Source organism: Pinus tabuliformis, chromosome 9, assembly GCF_031772625.1.
Source record: "Pinus tabuliformis cultivar Carrire ecotype Pingquan chromosome 9, CPIR1, whole genome shotgun sequence".
NCBI lineage: Eukaryota > Viridiplantae > Streptophyta > Pinopsida > Pinales > Pinaceae > Pinus > Pinus tabuliformis.
Window position 1 is genome coordinate 217826087 of NC_142307.1, and position 26047 is coordinate 217852133.

A 26047-nucleotide genomic window follows, 5' to 3' on the forward strand; every position below is an offset into this window, starting at 1 on the left:
TGGCCGGCAGCCAGTAGCCCCTTGCAGCCACCGACTAGCTCGTTGTTCCATTTCTCTGCCACCTGAGCCAGCCATGTGGTTCCTCACCCATCTGTCATGATCATATGTTTGAAGGTGGGCCTCTCGAACCTAAAGGTATGCCTTGTCATTTGGGTAATTGAGTATTGTAGTTTACTTATCATGAATACTTTGGGGCATGGATTAATGGGGGGATTCAGCGGAAAGAGTGGGTCAGATATGTGCTCTTGTCCCCTAGACCTCTTTTGGAGGTTAACCTTAGACCCTAGTCCCGTGGGATCTCTTTTACTGACCTTTGGGCTTTAGGGATGGCACTACGTGGGAAACCCTGATTTTGGTTACGTGGTCCCGCTCCCTCATCCACATACATCATTCCCCTTCCAGTAATTATAACCCCATTCATCATTTCTCCCACCTGGGTCCACATAGGGTTAGCCTTCCCCTTCCCCTTTCCCACACCTTGGGTGGGGCCTGGAATGATGCCCCGGAGGTTGATGCAGCTGAAAAGAAAAGTAAAAGCATAGTTGGCCACATTCAATAGGAAGATGCACCACAAAATGCAAAAGATAACCGAGACAAACACATTTAGCACATGGTAAAAATCCAATACATGAGCCCTACCCCATCATCATGGCCATCACCCTGGTTCCTACAGGCCTTAGATGAGCCTCATTTATCATTCAAGAACCCATGATTGTCCCAACCCCTGGTAGGCAATGAATTGCCCTACCTTAAAAGCGGTATCCACTGTTATATCTTACACATCATGCTCTTATCCCGTGAGCCCCGCGCAATCAATTAAAGAAAAATCCTAAAAGGCAAAAGGCATATAAAGAAGGGTGGAAACATCAAGATTGGGGCACCTCATGTACAATGATTGCTCCCTCATATACATTATATACCCTAGTGTGGGCTTACATTTTATTAGCTATCCTTGTACCCTAGCATGTGGCCCAAGGCTACCCCTTTCATTCCCTACTCCATTCATCTTTTTATCACATACCACCACCCTTTTAAAGGATGTACCTTAGACATGTTATCCCCTTTAAAAGTAGAAACCACCTAATAGGATACTTGGTTAACCCCATTTGGAGCTTAGAGACATTAACACATGCCAAAGCCCACTATGGAAGGGCATGCCATTGTGAAGTGCCCGCTTGATGTCCATGGTTTGTAAGCTCTTTTACTGGATTTCCTTTGATGACTTGTTGTACTGGAAGGCTAGGGGACGCACTAGATCTTATGCAGGATTGTAAATGGTCTCCATTTTGGGTTTGGTCTCCCTATACAGGGTCCTAACCATCCAAAGGGCTACATTAGCACATGTAGGGTGTGTGTTGAGAGGCATGGGCCCCCACAACAATAGACAACACTCCATGGATCCCTAGAGATGTTTAGAGATTGCTCGAGATTCACCTATTGGACGAGTAAGATGCACCTCGTTCACCATGCCCAATCGGCCTCACAGTTGTACCATGCACTTGGCAGATGACCTAGGACTTATATGCTAAATAGAAGTGATGAGGATTCATTTTAGCATCATCACTTGGTTTGGACTTGTATCTCTTTAGAGATTTTCGCTATTCCTTCTCGGTGGACGAAATTTTGGAGCATGGAATGAATTTTGATGTTTGGATTATCTATTTTTGTCTTGGAGCTTCTTGATTGGCAATTTGTTGATGATTGGATATACTCTCTTACATGTAAGTACAAATTTAATGCTATTCATTCTTTTACTTTTTCACATCCATTGATAATGGGATTTTCGTTATACAAGGGCTAATTGTTGCATGCATTATTACAAAATTGTGGAATTATTGTTTCTAGATAGCATCTCTCTGTGTATGGGCCATGTAACTGCCGAAACTGCCGGGAAAGCTGACGTAGAGGGCAGAAGAGGCTGACACAGTCCCCAGAGGCTGACGTTGGGGTTTTTAGTGGGGCAGATTGGAGCTGAGGAGCTGTCAAAGTGTTTATCTGGGGTTTCAACCGGAGAATCTGTCTCCAAAGGAGAGGTACTACTGCCGAGATTTTTCTCTGTTGGGTGAGCTAGATTTGGCACCCATATTGTATTCTGAAACTGCTTAATAAATCAAACCCTCAGATAGCTGCACCGGTTTTCCCGCATTGGGTTTTTCCGAGGACATTAGTCCAAAAATAACGGTGTCATTTGTGTGCTTGTTTTTGTTTCCTTTAGTTGATGATTTGTAATGTGTTGAGCATGTACTTGTGTTTATTTTTAGTATTTACATGGTAAATAACTTGTTAATTAATCTGAACAAGTAGGAAGGAATAAATCAGACAGTACATGGAGGGTTTCTAACTGTTAGACTTAGAAACTCCAACATGACGGGCTCATCATCCACGACCTTGATTTAGAGATTCGGATCAGCAAAACTCTTCACGAACCCAATTCTAAGTAAATATGCATCCATCCTTGCATACCATGCCCTAGGTGCTTGCTTCAAACCATATAGGGCCTTCTTAAGTCTGCAAACATGAGAGTCCCTGCTATTAACTTCAAAGCCTTCGGGTTGTTCGATGTATACTTCCTCATATATGGTCCCATTCAAAAATGTGGTCTTCACATCCATTTGATGGATATTCCAACCCATTGTAGAAGTTAATGAAACCAAAGATCTAATAGTAGTGTGCCTTGTTGTGGGAGCAAAGGTTTCTTCATAATCAATGCCTTCCTTTTGAGAGAAACCCCTTGCAATGAATCTTGCTTTGTACTTGTTTATACTTCCATCAACAGCATGTTTGATCTTATAGATCCATTTGGAGGTGACAACCGATTTGTCACTAGGTCTAGGAATGATTTCCCAAACCCCATTCTTCATGATGGATTGATATTCTTCCTACATCGCTTTCTTCCAAACCTCTTGATGAGCAGCTTCCTTGAATGTAGATGGTTCGACTTCAATTAACTTCGTCATATATGCAGCATAACCAAAATATCTCTTCGGTCTCTTACTTTCCCTGAAGGTTCCTTTCACAGCTTCATGTCCTTCAGCGTCTTCTAATGTAGCTTTTAACCAATTTGGCATGTTACTTGTGGTTGAGATGACCACCGATTGAATAGGCTCACTTGGTCTCTCTTCTTCTTCTTGATTTGTAGTAGGGTTTTCATGATGAACTTCTTCTTCAAATATCGGAACTTCTTCGTCATCAAAATCAAGAGGAATATCGTTTGATTTCTTGTATGCTTGATTTTCATCAAATATGACATCCCTGCTTACTTCAATATGTCTTCCTTCCTTAATGTAGATTCTATATGCTTTTGAGGAGAGACTATATCCAACGAATATTCCCTTGATACTTGTAGATTCCAACTTCTTTCACTTATCCTTTGGAACATGGATGTATGTTGGACTTCCAAAGATTCATAGGTGATCCACACTCAACTACTTTCCTATGAATACTTCTTCGGGTGTTGTATTATCAAGACTTTTATGAGGACTTCTATTTTGAATGTACACTGCTGTCATTGCTACTTCTCCCCATAAGAATTTTGGCAGGTCTTGATCAAGGAGCATAGTTCGACTGCCTTCTTCAATTGACCTATTCTTCCTTTCGGCCAATCCATTTTGTTTGGGATAATAGGGAACAGTGAGCTCCATCTTAATACCTGCTTCCTTACAATATGCAATCAATTCCTTAGAAGTGTTTCCCCACCATTGTCGAACCTTATAGTTTTTCTCTTTCTTTCGGTTAAGGGTTTCCACTTTAGATCTAAATTCCTTGAACTTATCAAATACTTCATCTTTTGTTTTGAGAAGGTAGAGCCATGTCTTTCAGAATGGTCATCAATGAATGTCACATAGTAGAGATGACCTCCAAGTGATTCGTCAGACATGGGCGCACACACATCAGAATGGATGAGATTTAATATCTCTTTAGACCTAGTTTCACTATTCGGAAATGGCTTTCTTGTATGTTTTCCCAAAGAGCATCCCTTGCACACACCTTCATGACCTAAACTTCATATTGGGAATACCATGAACCGATTGACTAAGAGTAGGGATGACCTTACAATGTAGATGACCATACCTCCTATGCCATATCTCAATGGGACTGATTTCCATATGAACCAAAGCTTGAGTAGGTGGTGTAATGACTCTATAAAGACTTCCTTCATGAACTCCAATAACCCTAGCTTTATCAATGCTAGAGTATTTTCTCCAAACCAATACTTTTCCATCAACAAAAGCAACTCTCTCCCCTTTATATTCTAAACAATAAATAGAAAGCAAATTCTTTTTCAAACCTGGAACATATAGAAAGTTGTTGAGGTGCAGCTTCGATCCATTTTCCAGCTTCAACGATGTTGATCCCAGGCCTCTAACAGCATAGCTTTTGTTGTCACCCAATTCCACTGCATGAGAAGATGGTTCCTTCGATAGTATATGAAGTTGTTTACTTTCTCTTGTCATGTGCCTTGATGCTCCACTATCAATGATCCATGCATTGTCATCATTAAGAGAACCTGTAAGGGCAGCCAAGAATCCTTGACTTTTGACCTTGTTGAATAAGTAGTAGATGACCTTCTTGATCCAACTTCCAGCAGTGTTGATACCCATTCTTATGTAGTTCATCAAATAGGGAGAATCCATGCCAACAAAGTGATCTTCAACTTTTCCTAACCTTAGCTTTGATACCATGTTGGAAAATCAATGCAAATAGATTAGGGTTTGATTCTCCTTACTTGATAATTACTTGTGAGTTATGTTGGCTTCTTTTACTTCTTTATTATCTTATCTTTCATCAAGCAATTACCATATTATGTGTGTATGAAGATCTCAAAAACAACAGACACCAGATATAGGCATTATGCCAGGGAAAAACCCCCATCGAGGGGAAAACACAGTGAAAAATTATCTTCCTTTCAATAGTATTATTTGAGACTCTTCACCCTAGACAAAGACCAAACCTTCCCTCCACGCCAAGTCAGCCTCCCAGATCTTCGTCCTCTTTCCGGCAACACTTCCTTCCCAGCAACTTCGACTATGCAACAACTTCCGGCATCAGGCAATAGCAAAACTTGGAAGACTTCGATCTCTGAAACTAAGGCACGAAACAAAGAGAGAGAGGCACCAAAAGTTCGATTTTCTTCTTCTCCTTAGACTCCACCCAACTCGCACTTCCTTTTGCTTCCTTAGACCCACTTCGCACTTCTCCAACTTCTTTTGAGATATCGAACTAGCTTGAGATGATATGCTCTAAATGAATTCGACTTGCTTCTATTTATAGGCTTCAAGTGAGATCGAATAAGTGTCCTTAGGCCGACTTGGTGTGGAGGATACATAAATTGTATTTTACTCGATAGTAAACTTTTTTACATGATTCAAAAGCCCAAGAAGGGTCTCTTTGAATGTACAATGATTCTATAAACTCAATATTAATCCTAGGAGTCCACAATGGGGACTTTGACTAAAATAATGATGACCCAAGCATGAAACCCATGCTTTGATAAGTCATGATACAATAATAATAAAAAAAATCCTTTTATTCTTTTGACAAGTACATTTTATGATGACTCAAATACATTAATGAAGACCAAACCTAGTTACATTTTCCAACAGAGGCAAGGATAGCAACCACATATAACATGCTGAATAGAGATTGTGAGAAGGTAGTGCTCTCACACACAAATTTCGAATGAGTTAGATTAATTTTCTGGCTCAATATCAGAAACACAAAGTACATAGAACTGTAACAAATTCAAACCTTTTTTGAAACCAGGCTACCTAATTCTGAATCTGACATGCTTCCCCTTCTTTCATAGAAGTGCATGCATACCTCGGAATTCCTATGCGACTAACGCAGCTACTGAATTTCTAATTGCCTTTGCAAGAAAACTTGCTATCCAAATAAAAGACAATAGTTTCATTAAAAATGGTAAGGGTCTAAACTCATCCTTAATATTAAATATTATTTTTCAAACATTCTATGTTCTTTTAGTGCCTCCAGTGCTTCCTTTACAAAGTGATTAAGTTTGAATATGAACAGAGATAGAGTTGATGATTCTGCAATATCAAATTTCTTGCAAGGGGGACTGTCAATGAAACAATCAATGTGATAAACGGCACACCACCATAAAAGGTCTTATTTGCATTAGCATAAAGAATAAATAAAACATGCTTACAGTTTACATCTCCAGTTCTAAGGAAATATGAATGCAGGCTATGAGCGAGCATAAGGGGATCCACAGATTTGCTTGCTGCAGCCAGTGCCTGCATTGTGACATTTAGTTGACCTTAGCCTTCTTATTATAGTTCCAACTGTTTCCTCTAATATTATAAACTGAAGAAATTAACTATGAGAAAAAAAAATGCCTTCAAATATATGCTGCCACCTTGTATTCATCATACATTTCTCTCAAAAAAAATTGTGCTTCACGTAATCTTAAAGGAATTGTATGATATGTCCAAATCAGCTACTATAAACAGACAAGGCATCCAAAACTGTTAGTTTCCACTTACCCATCAGCATTATCTTTTTGAATATGTATAGGTGTTAAATTTTGGTATGTTCTATACTTAAGAGCAATTTACTTCAAATCTTCTTATTAGCCCAATGTCAATTTCTAGTATACCAATCACATTAACATGATAGTAAAATATTGATAGAACATAAATGAAAACAACAGGAGACAAGCCAAGACAAGAGACACAAGATGTGGCGCCAGGCAGGGGCAAACCCCAATGCGGGGAAACCCTTTGATCAATTCTTCTATATTCTTCAATAATTCAGCAGAGAGAGAGATAGTATAATATCACAAATCTGTGATTTACAACAACAGTGATGAAACCCTTGAACAGCAATGACAAGGTTGATCAATCAGCTCCCAAATGTCCTCAAGACAACCTAGGAGAACTCAACCTCCAATAGCAGTAGATAGCAGCCCAACCCAAAACAGTCAATGGAAGGAGGTCAAAACTGCAACCAATGCTACAGCAATACCGCAGCCAGCCCTAACCAGTCAACGTTGTCCCAAAGATGTCCTCCAACAGGTCAACGCAGATTGTCCAGCAATGCGGCCCACACAAATCCGCAGTCAAGGGAGCCTATATGCTGGTCAATGCAATCCTTTAGCACCCAAAACAAAGTTGCTACACCTTCCTGCGTCCTCCTACATCTCCTGCCCTAACTGCATCCTCATTCTTCTTCCCACGTGAGAGAATCTTCTTCCTCTTTTGGATACCCAAGAGACAAGGAGAGAGAAGAGATGTGGAGATGAGATGAGTGAGTTAATGCCTCAAGGTCTCCTCTACTTATATGCCACGTTGAGGCTTAGCTGGGGGTGTGCAACACTATTTTACTTGTTGGCCGACCTTGACAAATTGTCAAGAAAGACAAATAAATCCATATCTCCATGAATAGATGTCGGAATCGGGTGATCGTTAGATCAATCCTACACCTCTCGATGAGAGGAAGCCAAGAAAAATATCAGCTGCAATAAATAAGATGACCCACATGGAGTTTGGCCCTAGTTGCCAATTTTACCAATAGGTCATTTGTTTACATTAGAATTCAATGAATAAAATTAAAATAAGGTTTTACATCACTAGTTTAGTTTATAAGTTCATGATCCTATAAGATGAATTCAAGAGCATTCAAACACAATGCAATCAAGCTTGTAAAGTGCTCGAGATGTCCAATAATAATTTCCAAATGGTTCAAGCAGAAAAATATACTTGCTGCAAGACCAACTATTGCTTTCTGTCTAAAAACGGCAGTTCTATAAGGTCAACTTTTATAGACCATATCTCCCTCAATATTGCTCAAAAACTCTATTATAACCCCATTTTGGAAATCTCACAATTTTCTTTTAGATGGAGCTAGAGGGAACTCTATCAGACATGTTAACACCCAAAATGAATTTCTTCAAAATTGATTTTGGGAATCGAATAGTGGCAATTCATGGTTACATTTTGAAGTAAACTCAACATTATTGAGTTCACTATTTATCATCATTGGTTTGTTGTTGATTTTCGTAGCCTCGGAAGGTCTTCTACATTGGCTTTTTGTCTTAGCATGTTAGAACATATTTGATTGCCTCTTTAGTGCTTGCTTGGTGGAGTAAGTGATTTTATGATTTTTTTCCTAAGATTAACTTAGGAAAAGTATAATAATTAATTTAATAAACTATTGTGGGCTTTTAGGTCAAAGTTCTAAGGATAAATAATAAAATTATTTAAGTGACTTACACATAATCTTAACCATCGATCTCAAGTGAGGCTTAGGCTTTAATCCTAACCATTCATCGCATAGGAGATTAGGGTTAGGGATTTTGGCTTAATGAAATTATAAAATAAGCCCAAGGGAGAGGTGAAGATACATTATAGTTGAGGAAGCGATTTTCTCAAGAGCGAGAGGCTCAATTACACTTAAGAGAAGTGAAAAGCAATGCAGCAGAGAATTTAGAGAGAAAATTTCAGGGAAGCCAAAGCTAGGCGAGAGAAAGGTTGAGTCAGCTAAAAAGGATGGCCAAATTATTGGAGGAGGGCTGAAATATCCAGAGGCCGAATTTCTCAAGTGCACAAGGGCCATATGAGGGAAAGGAGAGGGGTTGAATTGCTAGTGTGTGACAAGAGACAAGAGAAACCAAAGATTAGGCCAGCGGCCAAGGCAAAACCCACAAGGGGAAACCCAGCAATCCTTTCCTTATAGAATGAATTCAACAAGAGATACACAAAGTCAAGATGACTAACCAGCATAGAAGACTAGCTCAACCTCTCACCAAGAAACCAAGTCAGTCGTCCTCAATCTTATTGAAATCACATAGATAGAAGATGCTTGGCTTTTGCACAGAGATGACCAACGGAAGTTCAATCTTCCTTCACATAATTTCGGCCTTTTTCCATGGCATATGTCCATAGGAGTCTTGTTCTTATTGCATAGAGATGTGGTCTCCAAATTCTACAGAGATTCGGCCTCTGACACAGAAATCAATCATAGAAAAACCCATCCCTTCCAAGAGTTTTGCCACAAATGTTTTCGATCCTTCTAGTACAGTAATTACATAGAGAAATTCGGTCTTTTGCTTCAAGTAGGTGCCACAGGAACATGTATTGATCTCGACCTTCTTTCCTTGCTTGCACAAGGATAGAACCAATTCTATCTTTCTCCATCTACATTCGACCTCCTTTCATCTTGTATTGTAGAGATATCTTCCTTGAGAGATGGACTATTCGAATTGCCCTAAGGGAGGATGAGTAACTTATTTTTATAGTCTTATTTGAGGGTCGAATGGGTGCCTTAAGGGGCTAAGCCGGCTTGTGCAAGAGGCGGGCCGACTTGGTCTTCTTGTGGAGGTAAACCATAATTTCAAAATTCAAAAATTTCCTTCTTGAATATAAATAAATAAATAAAAAATTTCTTGCAAGCATGAAGAACATGCTTCATAGAAATTTTATTTCACAAATACAATTCATATTCGAGAGCATGTTATTCAAATAATTAATTATTTTTAATGGTGCCTAAATTAAAACTTAGGAAATTAAAATAATTAAAGTGAATTAATGTAAATATGGGTGAGAAGCTTCTAAGTGATGAGGATCAAGTCTAATTTAATCTTAGCCGTTGATTAGAGATTAGATCACGACCGTTGATTTCTCAACAGGAAATGTATAAAGGAAGGCTTGGGGTCAGTTGGAGAACACACCCAGGGAGAGCAGCACTTCAGCTAGATTGAAATTTTGGGGCGTGGTTTGACCATAATTTCGGAGTAAGCTTCTAGTGCAGAGGGGCAATTCGACAACGGGTCTTTCGTCCAAGGCCGAGAATACATAACAGAGAGGAAGAACAGCACCAAGGAGAGACAGCGCAACTATAGAAGGGTGACACAGAGGCTGGAGGGCTGACCCAGTCACACAGAGGCAACGCTGGGGTTTCTGTGAGGCAGATCGAGCATCAATTGAACAGATCGATTTCAGAGCTGGGAAGGCTCACCGGGAGGATGACGCAACTCCTAGAGGAGGTGACGCAGTTCCAGCGCAGAGCTGGGAGCAGCCATCGCTGCACAGCACTCGGGGCAGCGCAGTCACCTTTGAGGTTTGTTCATCCAGTTGCTGGATCCGCCAAAATATCTATTTTGGGATAGAGGTATTTATGACGAGTTTATTCTTTGTTAGGTGAGCCGGATTTGGCACCCTAGTTGTATTCAGAAATCTGCATAATAATGAAACCCTCATATGTGTTGCACTGGTTTTCCCACATTGGGTTTTTCCGGGACATTTATGTTGAAGAATCTAGGGCTAATGTAGTTAATGAGATTCTACTTCCATTACAGTTATTTGTGATGTATTTTGTCTTTAGATTATTACCACAATCTTTTGCTTATTATCATTAGTGTGTGTGTTTCTTCCTTCAACAAATAGTTATCAAAGCAAAGAGACAAGAGCACAAGATATGGCATTCTGCCAGGGCCAAAACCTCTCCCTCCTGGAGAGGAAAACCCACACAAAATTCTTCTTATAGGGATTCCTATTGATGAACACCAAGACCATGACTCTTGACTTTCTAAGCCACTCCAAGACCAACACACCAATCCTCTTCACTGTTGTGTTTATCTTCATCACTTTTGCTGTACCAGGGTCAATACTATTGTATCACTAAGGACATGATAGCAGCATCGGCACTGAAACAATGACTGTTCATTTACTGAGATCTATTACACCCTTCACTGAGATCGTAGTTGCATTCTGGAGATCATCTTTTGTGTCTTCACTGAAATCATCATCATACCAATGAGATCTATATGTACATAGATCCATGAGAGTTGCATTGATAACCTTTATCATGATCAAGACTTCAAGACTATGTTATTATCAAGCTCATGACAGAGATCGAGATCATGACAAGTCATGACGTGTTGTTATGGGGTCATATCCAAACGTATTACTGCAATGATATGTCGAGAGTGTAGCCTTTCCATTCACGAGTATGCACTCCCTTAAGAACCGAGATCGTCATCATGAGACTGTGATTACAGTAGTACTATTTCAGAGTAAGCCGAGATTGTATCCTTCCATCCATAAGTATGTCGAGAGTATATATCATAGCGACATCGTTTATCTGACTGCATTGAATCTCCAGAGTGAGTTGCCCATAGATTGTGTTACGTGATTCTTCTTCATCACATAGATGTCGAGAGTAATTCCTTCATCTGCATGATGAGAGCAAGCCAAGAGACAGAGCTTTCACCGAGTACCGAGACAGAGCTTTCATGAGATCGTACATCGAGATTCTGTGTCATTTTTCGTATTACCAAGATCATGCTTTGAATAAGTCACCGAGATGTTATCCCTTTATGTATCTTACGAAGTTTCAGAGTGATCCAGCATCATATCAATCAGCGTTGTCATAGTGCAAGGCTTTGACTAACAGCTCCATCTCTCCACGAAACCATGAGCTACAATGCTGGCGAGACCAATGATTTATAGACACCTTCATCATTGTCTCTCAAGGTGCATGCCCACCCGGTGTTCACTGAGTATGACCTTCTAGCACTATTCTTATCTTGGGTTCCCAGCCCTCAAAGAATATTGGTCCACTTGCTTACTCTTTATCTTGGATGTCCTACACATCCTCAAAGAGTATCGAATGCCAGATGATTATCCAACCCTCCATTCTTTCTTCCTAGGTGAAGGCAAGAATGATGTGTCTATCATGTGTCTACATTTCAATTCATGGCCTTTATCTAGACTTACGGTTGTTAGTCCTGGTCTAGTGCATGACACATGAAATAGAAAAACCACAATTGTCGCTCCTTTGTAATCAGGGGTGACCTAATTCAAACTCCCTCTTAATCAAGGATCTGTCAGAGCACCCTCTTAGCTAGGGACTCTTCTATATCTCAACCACTTCTTCATGGGTCCTTCAGTTGTTTGATCAACTCTCTCCTTGATGTCATGAAATTTAGTTGAGCTTCTTCTGTGTAGGGCAATAGCCATCCATCACTTTCCTTCTTGGTTTGTTACGTCATTCCTTTCTTCATGGAAACTGGCCTTCTTGATACATATTTGGAACCTTCATCATATGGTTGCTTCTTCCTCATCATGTTTCTTTCAGGAATTCATCCACCACATGAATGCTAGTTGTACTTGTAATTACAACTCTTTGCCAGTAGCCCTACATGAACTCATCCAGATATTATTGAAGAAATGAAAACATAAAATCAAATCAAATTGTACCTTTAGAGATGGCTCTTCATCATGACATCTACTTGTAGGTATCAATATCCTGCAAACATGTTGACACATCTCCCAAAGATATCCATTGTCAACGGTCTTCATCTTTTTCAGGCTTTTATCAAAGTCTTCATATCTTTCTAGGAGATTTACTAGTCAAATCCTCTTGGTCTTTTGGAGGTTTATCGCCTTCATCATGGTTGCATATCTCACGATCTCTTCCTTCCCCACACCGTTATGCTCTTAACCTGCAAGACAATACAAGAATACCAATATGCGCAGAAATATACCCAGAACATAGAACAGTGAGAAATAACAGCAGGTATTTTATTATTCAAAAAGTAATGTTCACTTGCCTCTTCGAGGGGGCAACCTCCAATAGAGCAGAGCTCGATTACAAAATAAGACACGATGCTCCTCACAGGGAGTCTCTATCCTTTATATATGACCCATACATGCAATACCATGGTTCTTATTAATACCATCTATCTAATACCATGGCCCATTTGCAACTAACTGTGGTCCCGTCATTAAATGCGGGTTAACCACTTACAATTATTAATATGGGCTTTATTGACTCTTTACTTAACTATAACTATGACTCGATCCTACTACATAAATAAGGGGGTTAGGGTGGGACCCTAACATGCCCTCCCCCTTAAGAATAGCCTTGTCCTCAAGGCTGAAGCTGCAAAAACTACTGAAGAATAGTGGCTGGTTCCCAGGTTGCATCTTCCGGAGAGGTGTCTTTCCACTTGACAAGGACTTCCTTGATCATGCGGCCACGCAGGTGTCGTTCTCGTGTGTCGAGGACCTGTTCAGGTTGGAGCCAGATTGACCCTTCTTCATCCAATTCAGGTAGACTGGTTTGAATTCTGCAATTGTTCCCAATCACTTTCTTGAGGCATGAGACATGGAAAACTAGATGGATTTTTGCAGTGGGTGGCAAAGCTAGCTTGTAGGCCACTTCTCCAATGCGTTGAAGTACTTGATACGGTCCGTAGAATTTTGGAGATAGTTTCTGACAACCCTTGTCTTTGAGTGATGTTTGCTTATATGGTTGCAGCCTCAAAAATACCTGATCCCCTTCTTGAAATTGGCGTTCTGAGCGATGCTGATCTACCTGTTGCTTCATGCGGTTTTGAGCTTGATGAAGATTCTCTCTAAGATGGGCGAGCATGGTTGTGCGGTTCTGTAGGAGTTGATCCACTGCTTGTACCTTTGAGCACCCCTTGATATAAGAAGTAGGGGAAGGAGGGAGTTGACCATAAACTGCTTCATAGGGAGTCACTTTGGTGGTGGCATGATAGTTGGTGTTATACCACCATTCAGCTAGAGGTAACCATTGTACCCAAAGATGTTGCTTTTCTGAAGTGAAACACCTAAGGTAGGTTTCCAGACATTTGTTGACTACTTCAGTTTGACCATCCGTTTGTGGATGATAGGAAGTACTGAGTTTTAGTTGGGTACCTTGTAGCCTGAAGAGTTCCTGCCAAAAATTACTGGTGAAGATCGGGTCACGATCAGACACAATAGAAGTGGGCATGCCATGCAATTTGAAGATCTGATCCATGAAAGATTAAGCAACCAAAGTCGGTGTAAAAGGGTGGGGTAGGGCGCAAAAATGAGCATACTTAGAAAGTTGGTCCACAACCACCATGATGACTGACTTGTTTCCTGACTTTGGAAGACCTGTAATGAAATCCATAGAAACCTCCGTCCATATTGATGTCGGGATGGGCAATGGTTGTAATGTGCCTGGTGCTTTGACTGTCTCCCCTTTGTGGCACTGACAGACATCGCATTCCGCTACAAAAGTAAGAATGTCCTTTTTCATGCTTGTCCAAAAAAATGATCTTCTAGTGCAAGCATACGTCTTCTGAAAGCCTGAATGTTCTGCAATGGGGGATGATTTCTGTTGCTGCTGCAAACCCCTCTTGCGAGATCTGATCTGACAGAGATTATGCGTGATCCAGAGATAGAAAAGGGAACTATGGTCTCGAGGAGTGTCAGGTTCTACAGATCGCAATATACATAAGGGTCTAACAGTAGTACTCGGCCCAATTTTCCAGGGCACTAACCAAGGAGGATCAACCGTACCCTTAGCCGTACAACCCGACTACCCTATTGTACGAGCGAGTAATCTCTCCGAGTGCTGTTCTCAGTGTACTGTAGCAGGAAGACGGCTGACGTTTTATCTATGGCGAGGTTTCAAGGGAGCGAGGGGGCTTCCGATATACCAGAGGGTACTTGGAAGACAGTCCGTGCGCGGTTCTGTCTAATGCGCTACTACTCGAAGGGGTACCCACAAGGGTTACAAGGGAGTCGAACAAGCGTGACCACCTCTTGTATTTCCTGCGTGCATGCCTCCCCAAATCCGCAGGTTTATGCGCTCAACGACAGATCCAGTGGTTTAAAGACGCCGGAACACATCTCTACCCAAAAATTTTTTTGCTAAAAATGGAGATCCCACCGGCCCTGGAAAGCGCTTTGATACCACTTGTTATGCTCTTAACCTGCAAGACGATACAAGAATACCAATATGCGCAGAAATATACCCAGAACATAGAACAGTGAAAAATAACAGTAGGTATTTTATTATTCAGAAAGTAATGTTCACTTGCCTCTTCGAGGGGGCAACCTCCAATAGAGCAGAGCTCGATTACAAAATAAGACACGATGCTCCTCGCAGGAAGTCTCTATCCTTTATATATGACTCATACATGCAATACCATGGTTCTTATTAATACCATGGCCCATTTGCAACAAACTGTGGTCTCGTCATTAAATGCGGGTTAACCACTTACAATTATTAATATGGGCTTTATTGACTCTTTACTTAACTATAACTATGACCCGATCCTACTACATAAATAAGGGGGTTAGGGTGGGACCCTAACACACACATTCCATTTCCAGGAGCTTTCAATCAGAGTTTCTTAGTCAACTACCTCATACTCATATCAGGACATATTATGTGGATTTCATCTAGTGTGACTTATGCCTTTTTGCATCCTTTCAGAGGAGGAGACCCTTTTCCTTTGATCATGCTTCTTAAGATAGATCATAGAAGTAACGATCCATATTATCTTCCACCATACGACATGATATTATAAAATTTAAACATAAGCATGCATACCTCATTTTACCATTAGGTCATCTAGGCTCCTTCTAGCAACTTTCTTGATTGAAGTCTCTTCAACCCCTTGATCAGCTTTTCCTCTTATGTCATCACCATCCATGAATTCCATAAATTGGAGTTCTTGATGAAGCACTTGCTTCCTCTCTAGATTAGTGAATCCTTCGATAAGGATTCCATCAGAGAATCTTGAGGATCTTGCATATCCCCATCTGGCAAATATTTCCTTTTTGACTTGATGTATGATGAGACCTATCGTGGATGGCTTCTTCCTTTCCTTCAATGTCCAATGAGGTTCTTGCTATATCCTTTAACGTTTAACTCTCGTCGATGTTTGTTCTTCATGATTCCCACGGGCTCTTGCTTCCAATGCTTTCATGATGCCATGATGCATCTTATTATCATGATCATATCTAAAGATTTAGGAGCTTATGATAGGACCCTTTTTGCGAGGGAGATCATCTACTCATAGTGGAGATTTGTTGCTCCCTCTTTCCTTGGCCCTTTTCTTCATCTTCCTCCATCTTTCCGGTGATATGAGCTTTCTTTTCACAATCTATCCATAGTTCTTGTTTTGTCTTACTTGAGATCAGACTTTCATTTTCCTTCTACAAATGTTTGAGTCCTTTATTCTTTAACATTTTTGTCTGCAACTTATCTTTCTCTATCTAACATAGAGACCACAAATTGTTGAATGAGGTAACCTTCTTGTTTATAGACATTTGTTACCTTGCTTATCTGTTGGAACAATGATGATTACCTTATTATCATCTTTCCCAAATCTCTATGAAGTTATTCCTTCATTATTTGATGCTAACCATTGAGTCTAAGTGATATGACCTTCTTTTCACTTTCAAGGAATATATCTTTTAGTATTTCATATATATATATATATGCCTCCTCTTTTGCTACATAGGCATGGGATGACCTTTGAGTGATATCCTATGAGTCTCTTGTTGTATTTCAAACAATGTTTGACTTTCAAAGATCTTTCCATAGACATCAATGACTTCTCTTTTCTATGAGGATTATAACAATCCTCTTTATTCTATGCAAGGAGTTTCGATGACTTGTTGACCTATAGATCTCCTTGCAATCACGAAGTCATTTTACCAAATTGATTAATCAAAAATACTTACTTGATTTGTGAAGACAAAATCTTCACCTTGATCATGTTGATAAAGATTGACGAGGGCTTCTTTTTGAATGATCTTCTTCTAGGGTGAGAAAATGATCCTTGCTTTCTTGAAGATGATGACACTGTTTTCTTCCTTTTATGCTTTGCCTTGTAGATCATAATTGCTTCTAGGGTTTTGACTTTCTCCAAGCTGATGTGATCTTCATTTTGAGATCCTTTGAGCTACCTTGCTTCGTGGACAATTTGATGAGTGCCTTGATGGCCTTTTGATGATGCCTATGTAGACACGAGCTCTTGTTGCTGTAGGCTGCTCTTTGATCTAGGATTTGATCAAGATTAAGGTTTGATTCTGCAAAGTAGATCTTGATGTTCTTCAACTTGCTTTGATGCCTTGCTAGAAACTTGATCCTTGAATGTCTCTTTCCTGCCCTTCCTTTGACTGTAACCATAGCTTTGATACCATGTTGAAGAATCTAGGGCTAATGTAGTTAATGAGATTCTTCTTCCATGACAACTATTTGTGATGTGTTTTGTCTTTAGATTATTAGCACAATCTTTTGCTTATTATCATTAGTGTGTGTGTTTCTTCCTTCAACAAATAGTTATCAAAGCAAAGAGACAAGAGCACAAGATATGGCATTCTTCCAGGACCAAAACCTCTCCCTCTTGCAGAGGAAAACCCGCACAAAATTCTTCTTATAGAGATTCCTATTGATGAACACCAAGACCATGACTCTTGACTTTCAGAGCCACTCCAAGACCAAGACACCAATCCTCTTCAGTGTTGTGTTTATCTTCATCACTTCTGTTGTACCAGGTTCAATACTATTGTATCACTAAGGACATGATAGCAACATCATCACTGAAACAATGATTGTTCATTTACTGAGATCTATTACACCCTTCACTGAGATCGTAGCTGCATTCTTGAGATCATCTTTTGTGTCTTCACTGAAATCATCATCATACCGATGAGATCTATATGCACATAGATCCATAAGAGTTGCCCTGATAACCTTTATCATGATCAAGACTTCATGACCATGTTATTATTAAGCTCATGACAGAGATCAAGATCATGACAAGTCATGACGTGTTGTTGTGGGGTCATATCCAAACGTGTTACTGCAATGATATGTCAAGAGTGTAGCCTTTTCATTCACGAGTATGCATTCCCTTAAGAACCAAGATCATCATCATGAGACGCTCATTACAGTAGTGTTGCTTCAGAGTAGGCCAAGACTGTATCCTTCCATCCATAAGTATGCCAAGAGTATATATCATAGCAACATCGTTTATCTGACTGCATTGAATTTCCAGAGTGAGTTACCCATAGATTGTGTTATGTGATTCTTCTTCGTCACATAGATGTCCAGAGTAATTCCTTCATCTGCATGATGAGAGCAAGCCTTGAGACAGAGCTTTCATGAGATCGTACATCGAGATTTTGTGTGTCATTTTTCGTATTACTGAGATCATTCATTGAATATGTCACCGAGATGTTATCCCTTTCTATATCTTACGAAGTTTCAAAGTGATCCAAAAATTCATGTTCGTTGATTATTCTAGTTGCATATATATAGTTCGCTGACCATATATGCAAGCCGACATGAGCCAGTGAAACTTTGCATCCTTCTATTGAGCCGACATGTCATCTTTTTATATACTTTGACTTGACTATCTTTCTCATCATTTTTGCAGGCTGACTTTTTCTTTGGAGGATGACGCTTGTCTTGGAGGGCTACCTGACACTAGGTTGACCCACGTACATTACATAAATGCTCAAGAAGAGCTCTTTAACACGATTTTGACTCTTTGACTTTCCTAGACCTATGGAATGAGCAAGAAACTTATTCATATAATTTACAAAAATAATATCTTTTTCTTGACAAGTACAAAGATCATAATTACGTTGACAAATACCGAAGCTAGTTACACTTTTCTTCAATAGTTTAGTCCAAAAATAAGTGTGTCCTTTGTGTGGTTGTCTCATTTATTTTTTCAATACTTCATCTGTATATTGGTGTAGGCTGCGGTGTATTTGCATTAATATTTTCTGAATATTTCTGAAAATAACTTGTTAAAACAAAGAACACAAGTAGGTAAAGCAAATCAGTTTACTGCAATAGGATTTCTGATTTGTTAGATTCAACAGTTTTCACAATTCCCGCATGACTAAATGAGCATCAAGTCAACCATAGATGTATTTATGTAAATTTTTATTTTACTAAGACAAGTCGGCCAGCCATTGAAGGGACGTGTCCTTGGGTTGTCACACCCATTGTTTTAAAACTGGAATCGGTGACCGGACCGGTCCACCTAACGAACCCGTTTACCGACCGGAACTGGTTAGGTCTAAATGAACCATTTTTAGAAAAATACATTAAATAATTAATTTTTAATGAAACAAAACTATTTTTAAGATCTAAAACCATGATTCCAAGCCAATAGAGACAAAATATGCAGAGTTTGCTCATTTATATACCATGTAAAGGTGAATATATCAAAATGGCACCGAATGCAATACATATCATCGACAAAATAGTAAAATACATAAGCAATGACTCAAATAAACAATTTGTTTGGTTTGCAATTTTATTGCCATAAAAAACCCTTTATCTTGCACTGGATCACCACAATGAAAAGATATGGTTGTTCATTAATAATGAAAAATGGTTCACCTGTCTCCACCATGTTTGGCTCTCTAAGATCATCAAAGATAGACCCTACAATGCTTTCTCTGTGCTTCATGAGATGGTCTTTGACGCTAATTGGAATTGGAGTAACTGACTATGCCAATTAGACATTTCTCTATTAAACTCTCAATATCCATGTCAGAGATAGGATCTCCACAAACAAACCAGTAATACAAATGCCATGTATGCCTTACAATCAAAAAAGTGTCAAAATCCTCATCCTCTTGGTCGTCATGCTCTTCATTACATGAGGGAATGATAACACCTAAAAGGTTTTCATCTTCAGGGTTCTTCTACAAAATATACCCTCTCCAAATCACCAAAAGAATCATTACTAAATTCAGAAACTTGGAAGGGAATATGACTTACCAAACCCTTGCCTTCATGCAAGTGTATCTCATCATCACAATGTGCTTCATTTGAGACATGATTACATGCATACTAATTAATAGAAACATGGGGTGCTACAACAAGGCCTTTGTCACACTTTTCTTCCTTGGATCTGAAATCTCATGCATATATGGTTCAAGTGATGAGAGAGAATGCTCGTCATCCTCAAACAATTCATTTCCAAGTTTCCAATCATGTCAGAGATAGGATCCCCACAAACAAACCAGCAATACAAATGGTGGAGGCTGGCATGGCAGGTAACTGGCCGATTCCGTCCTTAACCGGACGGTTAGGACCAATTAGGGCCAAAACTTTGCCACATTGCCTTCCTGACCGAGTTTTTCAGTCAATTAGACCGGTAACCCGTTAGTTAGGCCGGACTTAAAAACACTGGTCACACCCCTCTGACATGTATAAATAAGATCATGTGATGTCTCATTTGAACACCAACCAAGAGCAAGTCTTTCTCTCTTATCATTCTTTTCTCTTCTTGAGGCTACACATGTGAAGGTCAAGTTTGACCAGCAATCTAACCAGTGGCACGTGTGAACAGTTGTTTGAAAGATTGACTGCAAGAAGGTCGCATGTGCCAGGGTTTGACCAACCACAGATTGACCACAGGAAGGTTGCATATGTGGGTTGACTGTAGTGTCAAGTTGACTGCAGGGCTGAAGTTGACCACGCCAAGTTGACTAAAGAATTTGACTATTTAACTAGAGTTAACCGAGTTGGTTTGACTGATTTGACCAACATTATTTTGTTGTTGGTTGACTAGGTTTGAGTTTTCACTGATATTTGACTTGGATTATTGGCACATATTTCTAGAGAAAATGTTAATTTGTAAACCTTGTTGAAGAATAATTTCTCCTAAGAAAAGTTGTTGGGCTTTCTCCCAAATTTGGGTTTCCCAAGGTAAAATTTAAAAATTATTGTCTCTATTGTGCATGGTTGTCTTTTTATGATCTTTACAGTTTCCACTGCATTTAATATTGAGATTTTCTAAGTATAATTATTCAACAATAACAATGGCATAAAATATTGTTTGAAAATCATTAGGAAGTAATTATCTGGCAGAAAATTCTATTCTATTGTACTTGCCATAGAATTTCAACACATGCAAGTGTTCATTTATTATGTAATGGAGCATCAAGTGCTCAGGAACTAGGCAATGGCTAATGATGGGGGTAGAGATCATGCTAGGCTTTTACTCACACACTAATAAATGTCCCGGCCATCTTTTGCATTTTTTCTTTTTCTTTCATTGTGGGCATTTTATGTTTTTTTCTTTTCTTTTAGCTGCATCAACCTCCAGGCAAAGTTTTTGGCCCAAACTGAAGGATGAGGATATGAGGGTGCCAATCCCAATGAATCAATGACCACAAACTCAAAGGATGGATATGAAATCAGGAGAATGGTGGAGAGTGGCAAGTATGGAAAGGTTATGGACATGCTATATCAATCCAAGTCTCTTAAGTAGTGTTCCTCCCATAACCATAAGGCCTTAGAGGAGGTCCCACTGGAATAGGGTCAATAACTAACCTAAAGTGAGCAAACAGGTTTACATTCAAGATTGATCAATCATCCAAATTACCCATTAATCCATGCCAGAATGCCCAAAACATTAAGTAAAAGCACATGATTGCAAGATGGTTGAAGTACTTGCCAAATAGTGACCCACCTTCCTTGAAAGGAATTCCGAATGGTAAGAGGTGTATGACCAGTGAAAATGGTGGAGGAATATGACATATCACCATGTACTAAGCAAATGTAGGGCTGCTGGCTGGCTGGTTGTCCAAAGAAGGAAAAAAATTCTCTTATGGGTTTACCCATTCTTTGGTGTATAACAGGGATCATAATCAAAGTTTATTTACACAAATTAAGTAGCTAAAGAATGAAAAGAAGTCGCTACAAAACAAATTAGAGAAACTTACCAACAAAGAAACACTGATTTAACCTATGTTTTTAAATATATTTTCTGTATAATATAAGACATGTCCTCAAAACAAAATTATACCAAACATGGTACTTGCAACCAGGTAACAATGTTTCCTATAGCTGTTCTAAAATAAAACATTGTGTTATAAACATATTTATTTGTGACTCAAACAGAAATGGCAAGAAAACCATGTGCTGAAAAATGGCAAGCATAATAATACTAAGTTGTTACCAATAGGATATTCATCATCCTTGAGATAAAAGAAGCATTATCAACAATGATATAGAGAAAATGCAAGAACACTCAAATATTGATAGTTCAGAACTGGGTAAAAATGTTTTATTTTATGTGTACAATATAATACATAGTCAAGAATGTTAGTTCAATAAGGAAGAATGTAGGTCTTTATATTTTTCAAGTTATTGATGTGAATGTTTACTTTAAACTTAAATACCCTTTACGTGTAGTAACTAAATTATGTTAAGACAAACCAAAAGAACTAATTACAAACAAATTTATCAATGAAGGTCTCAATACTATTGCATTCTTGCATGAAAAATACATTTGTGGTCTAGTGCAAGTTTCAAAATTTTGACACCTTGTAATCTTTCACAATTTAAATGAGCTTCTAAAATATTGAGAACATTCTCAACAATAAAGATGTTTTCATGCTTCCAAGAGAACATCGGAAAAGAATTTTTAACCAAATACAGTAACTCCCAAATGCGTACCAAAAACATATAACCAGCGCTAAAGGTTGATCTATCTAAATAAATCAAAAGAATGTTATACATCAGTGCTTTAATGGACGGTAAAAAATTTCAGTCAACCAAGAACAAGGAAATTTGACCACAATGTACCTGGGAAATCAATTGTCCCCCAAAAACATTCCCAAACATTGGGGCATCTGGTAAAGTTATTCCACGAAATATGTCAACCTTGGACAGAAAACAGAAAAAGAAGAATTAGAACAAAATACATAATGCCATCATTTATTATTCTATTAATATTTTGCCATTCAGGAGTGCTCCAATTGCAAGTGTATGTGCCATTGGACAAGATATCGATTCTTGATGGCCATTGTTTGCATAGCAAGATGTTGAATCATGGAATTTTGAATGTCAACAATCATGATCAACAAAACTACTTTAGAATGTGTGTGGATTGAAGGCGGATGCATCCCTTACATTGTGAGATGAGTGCCTAGGATTGGTACAATGATGTCCTCGGCTATTGAGGACATCACTAACTTGTCAAGAGACGTCCCTAGTAGAAGAAACCCCCCAAGACAAGGGATCTCCCCACCCAAAAACACATTGAAAAAAACATAGATTCCATAGACTTTATGTGGATCACTATTGAGCCATCTTTTCTTCCCAGAAACTCTACTCTTTTCCATTTCACTTACTTTCAGTGTTCAATAACTTAGTGGGAACATAATATTTCAATCTAAGTTGCACGAACCAGCAAAATGTGTACAAGCTTGCAAAACAAGAACGCCTTAAAATGTTACCCTCCTAAAATGGGTATAAAAGGGAAATGTGGCATATAAAAAGTACAAGAAACATATAGTTTTTTTTGAAGTAGCACACTATCTTGCAAAAAGATAAGCAAGAAAATAACAATGATACACATAAATGGAATTTTAGAAAGAAATCCATGTACATTGTATATTAACTCTAACAAATAGTTACAAGATGCAAACTCCCATAGCTTGGTCTTATTGACAAATGTCAATCCATACCTTCATACATGATAGAATCTAGTGAAAATGCTACAGTCATGCCAACCTTGAAATCCTGAAAACTATTCAAGTCCATTGAATTCTAAATGGGATATGAACTTCTACTTTCTCCAGATGAAGTTTAATGAGGTTGGAACCACTCTCAAACATCCTGAAACAATTAATGGTAATGTTAAAAACTTGACTAAAAGTTGATATTCTCATTTATCTTTTACCTAAAAGTTGATATTCTACTTCTACTTTATCTTACCTTTTGCTGCCATCCTCCTTTATCTTATCTAAAAGTTGCCATTCACCTTTATCTTACCCTTTCTATCATTTACTTTAGGAATTTAATACTACAGTCTACCATTAATTACCAAGGTGACAAACTCTTTAAAGCTCAATTCCCTGTCTCTACTTTGTCTTAAAGTATCACTAACACAAATAGGGCGATATTTTCCAATGGGTACCACACCCTCATGGGCACTTCGGTGGGCCCAGAAACATTAAAAAATGTGTCTAAAACATCATAGGAAAAGAATGAAACATCTTGGAAATGTCATGTGCCTAAAACGGGTATCAACCATACCATATAATTTTTTCAAATTTGGAAACACAGTACAATATGACTAGTGGCATTTCGTACCATTTCAGCATTTCTAGGTTTTTCTTGTTTTTTCAGGTGCTAAGATGAAGCCAAACTAGGTGTTTCATATAGCTTAAGTTTCACTTTATTCTAATAATGATATAGTTTAGCATAATCTTCTTAAGAAAATGCAAAACTCAATAACCTTCCAACATGTTAGTTTAATCCAAATTGTTTGGGTCTTAAGACAAATATAGAAATGAAATCAACCTCTCCCCAACATGTAATTACTAACTCTCAAGGTTACTCTAAAAGTGTTAAATGCTTTGGGTGCTTCATGAGACTCGGGTACATGGTGTATGTTCAGCCCCTTGATGATCTGAGATGAATTGGCATGTTACCCACCAAAAGTGGGTGACCCCATAGGAGAATTTTTTATCCCATCATCTCTTCCATCCGGCTAGCCAGCAGCCCCGGACAGCACTCGAGAGTCACCAAGTTAACTATAATAAGGGATTCTTCTCTCCTCGTCTCTTATTTACAAAAAGGCTCCTCCCCCAATAATTCGAAATCAAAGACTCTCCTTGCAAGAATAAGAGGTTACTTCATGAATTTTGTTAAATTTCGAATACCAACCAGATTTATTTTCTCACAGCAATTTATTTTATCCTTAGCAATTTATTTATTTACCCAAATAAACACTAAATCACCGAAAAATAAAATAACTGGTATTTTTAACTTCTAGAAATAAATATATGCAATGGAAATTAACTTACAGAAATAAATCACACGTTGCAAAAATAATTCACCCACAACAATTCTCCATCATCTATTAATTTTGAAAATTTGGGTTTTCGACCCATAGTGATACAGGGAAAATACAATATCCGAAACCTATAACTCCGCTCCCACAGAATGAATTCGTCCAAGGAATTCGACCTCTAGGGAATCAGCCTCCGGAGCAAATCGGACTGAAAAAATCTGCCCAAATACTCAGCTAGAAAAATTGAGATGCACGCTCATTGTGTGCCACTATCGTGCACTAGGAAAACTTGGCCCTCCATCAACTCCCCCTCCTCCAGATCAAATCAATCTCCCTCCAACAACTCAGCCTTGCAATCTCTTCCAATCGGCCTCCTGGATTCCCACTCACAGTTAGAGAAAACCACTCTCTCTTTGTGATGACTCACTCAGTTGAGTTCTATGTTCACCTCTTCTATAGACTTCCTTTATAATCTTCATCAAGCCCAAATCCCTAACTTGTAATGTCCCTATTGTTGAAAAATGTAACTAGTGTTGGTCATCATAATTGTATTTGAGTCGTAAATTCGTAATGTAATTTATGTATCAAAAGAAAGAAAAAGAAATTTTATTGACTCATTAAAGCATGGGTTTCATGCTTGGGTCAATGGTTAATAGTTCAAAGCCTCCATTGCAAGCTTCTAGGGTTTGTGTCAAGAGTCCTTGTCCCTATCATAATCTAATAGACCCTTCTTGGGCTTCTTGAGTCCAGAAAGAAAAATATTTTTACGTAAATTAAGTCTTCTAGGCCTCCTCCACCAAGTCAGCCTCAACTTGGACAAGTTGGCCTCATCAAGGGAATTCAACCTCACAGATTCAGTAAATATTGGTAGCTATTCGACCTCATTTGGAGCATCAACTCAAGAAGTTCGATCTGCAGTAGCTGGAAGCAGTAAAAGGGTGTGAAATTCAAGGAAGAGGAAGGAAACCCTAGCGACGCTGAAGGAAGTCTTTGGCAAGCAAAATAAGTCGAATTTTCTCTCTCTTTATCTCACACGTGTGAAGTTGATTGGCTGCTGGAAGGGCCGAAATTGCAGTGCTGAGGCTGGGCCGAAATTCTGAAGTAGTTGGGCCACAATTTTGTCTTTGATGCAATATTGATGCAGTATTGTTGCAGGTGATCTTTGGTGTCTGGAAGAACAGTTTGAGGGATGACTTGGTGGAGTGAGAAGAGTCTTTTGTCAAGTCTAAGGTCTTGGTCTATCTCAATTTGATTAGTGGAAGAGTTCAACTAGGTTTTCCCCTAGAGGGGTTTTAGCCCTCGCTGAGTGCCTACAACTGGTGTCATTGATCTCATGTTTTGATTGATGATTGCTTGATGAAACAAAGATAAAAGAAGAACATAAAGGGAAGATAATAAGAATATCACAATATAAGAAAATCTTTCTGCCTTTTTGATTTTCTAAAATGGTATCAAAAC

At 38.8% G+C, this 26047-nt stretch overlaps 1 protein-coding gene across 3 annotated transcripts in view; it reads right to left on the bottom strand.

Annotated features, from left to right (window-relative positions):
* Nucleotides 1-26047, bottom strand: part of LOC149147938 (acyl-CoA thioesterase II) — a 304813-nt gene that overhangs the window by 120919 nt on the left and 157847 nt on the right. For 2 of the 3 annotated variants that reach the window (XR_016262313.1, XM_089438379.1), the window contains exons 7-8: nt 22375-22452; nt 6167-6254 (exon numbers count right to left, since the gene is read on the bottom strand). Coding sequence is in view for 2 of the 3 variants with exons in the window: in XM_089438379.1 (XP_089294505.1) it covers nt 6167-6254; nt 22375-22452 (166 nt within the window). In the remaining variant the exon portion in view is untranslated. The remainder of the gene's footprint in view (nt 1-6166; nt 6255-22374; nt 22453-26047) is intronic. The other variant, XM_089438380.1, reaches the window with a different exon arrangement.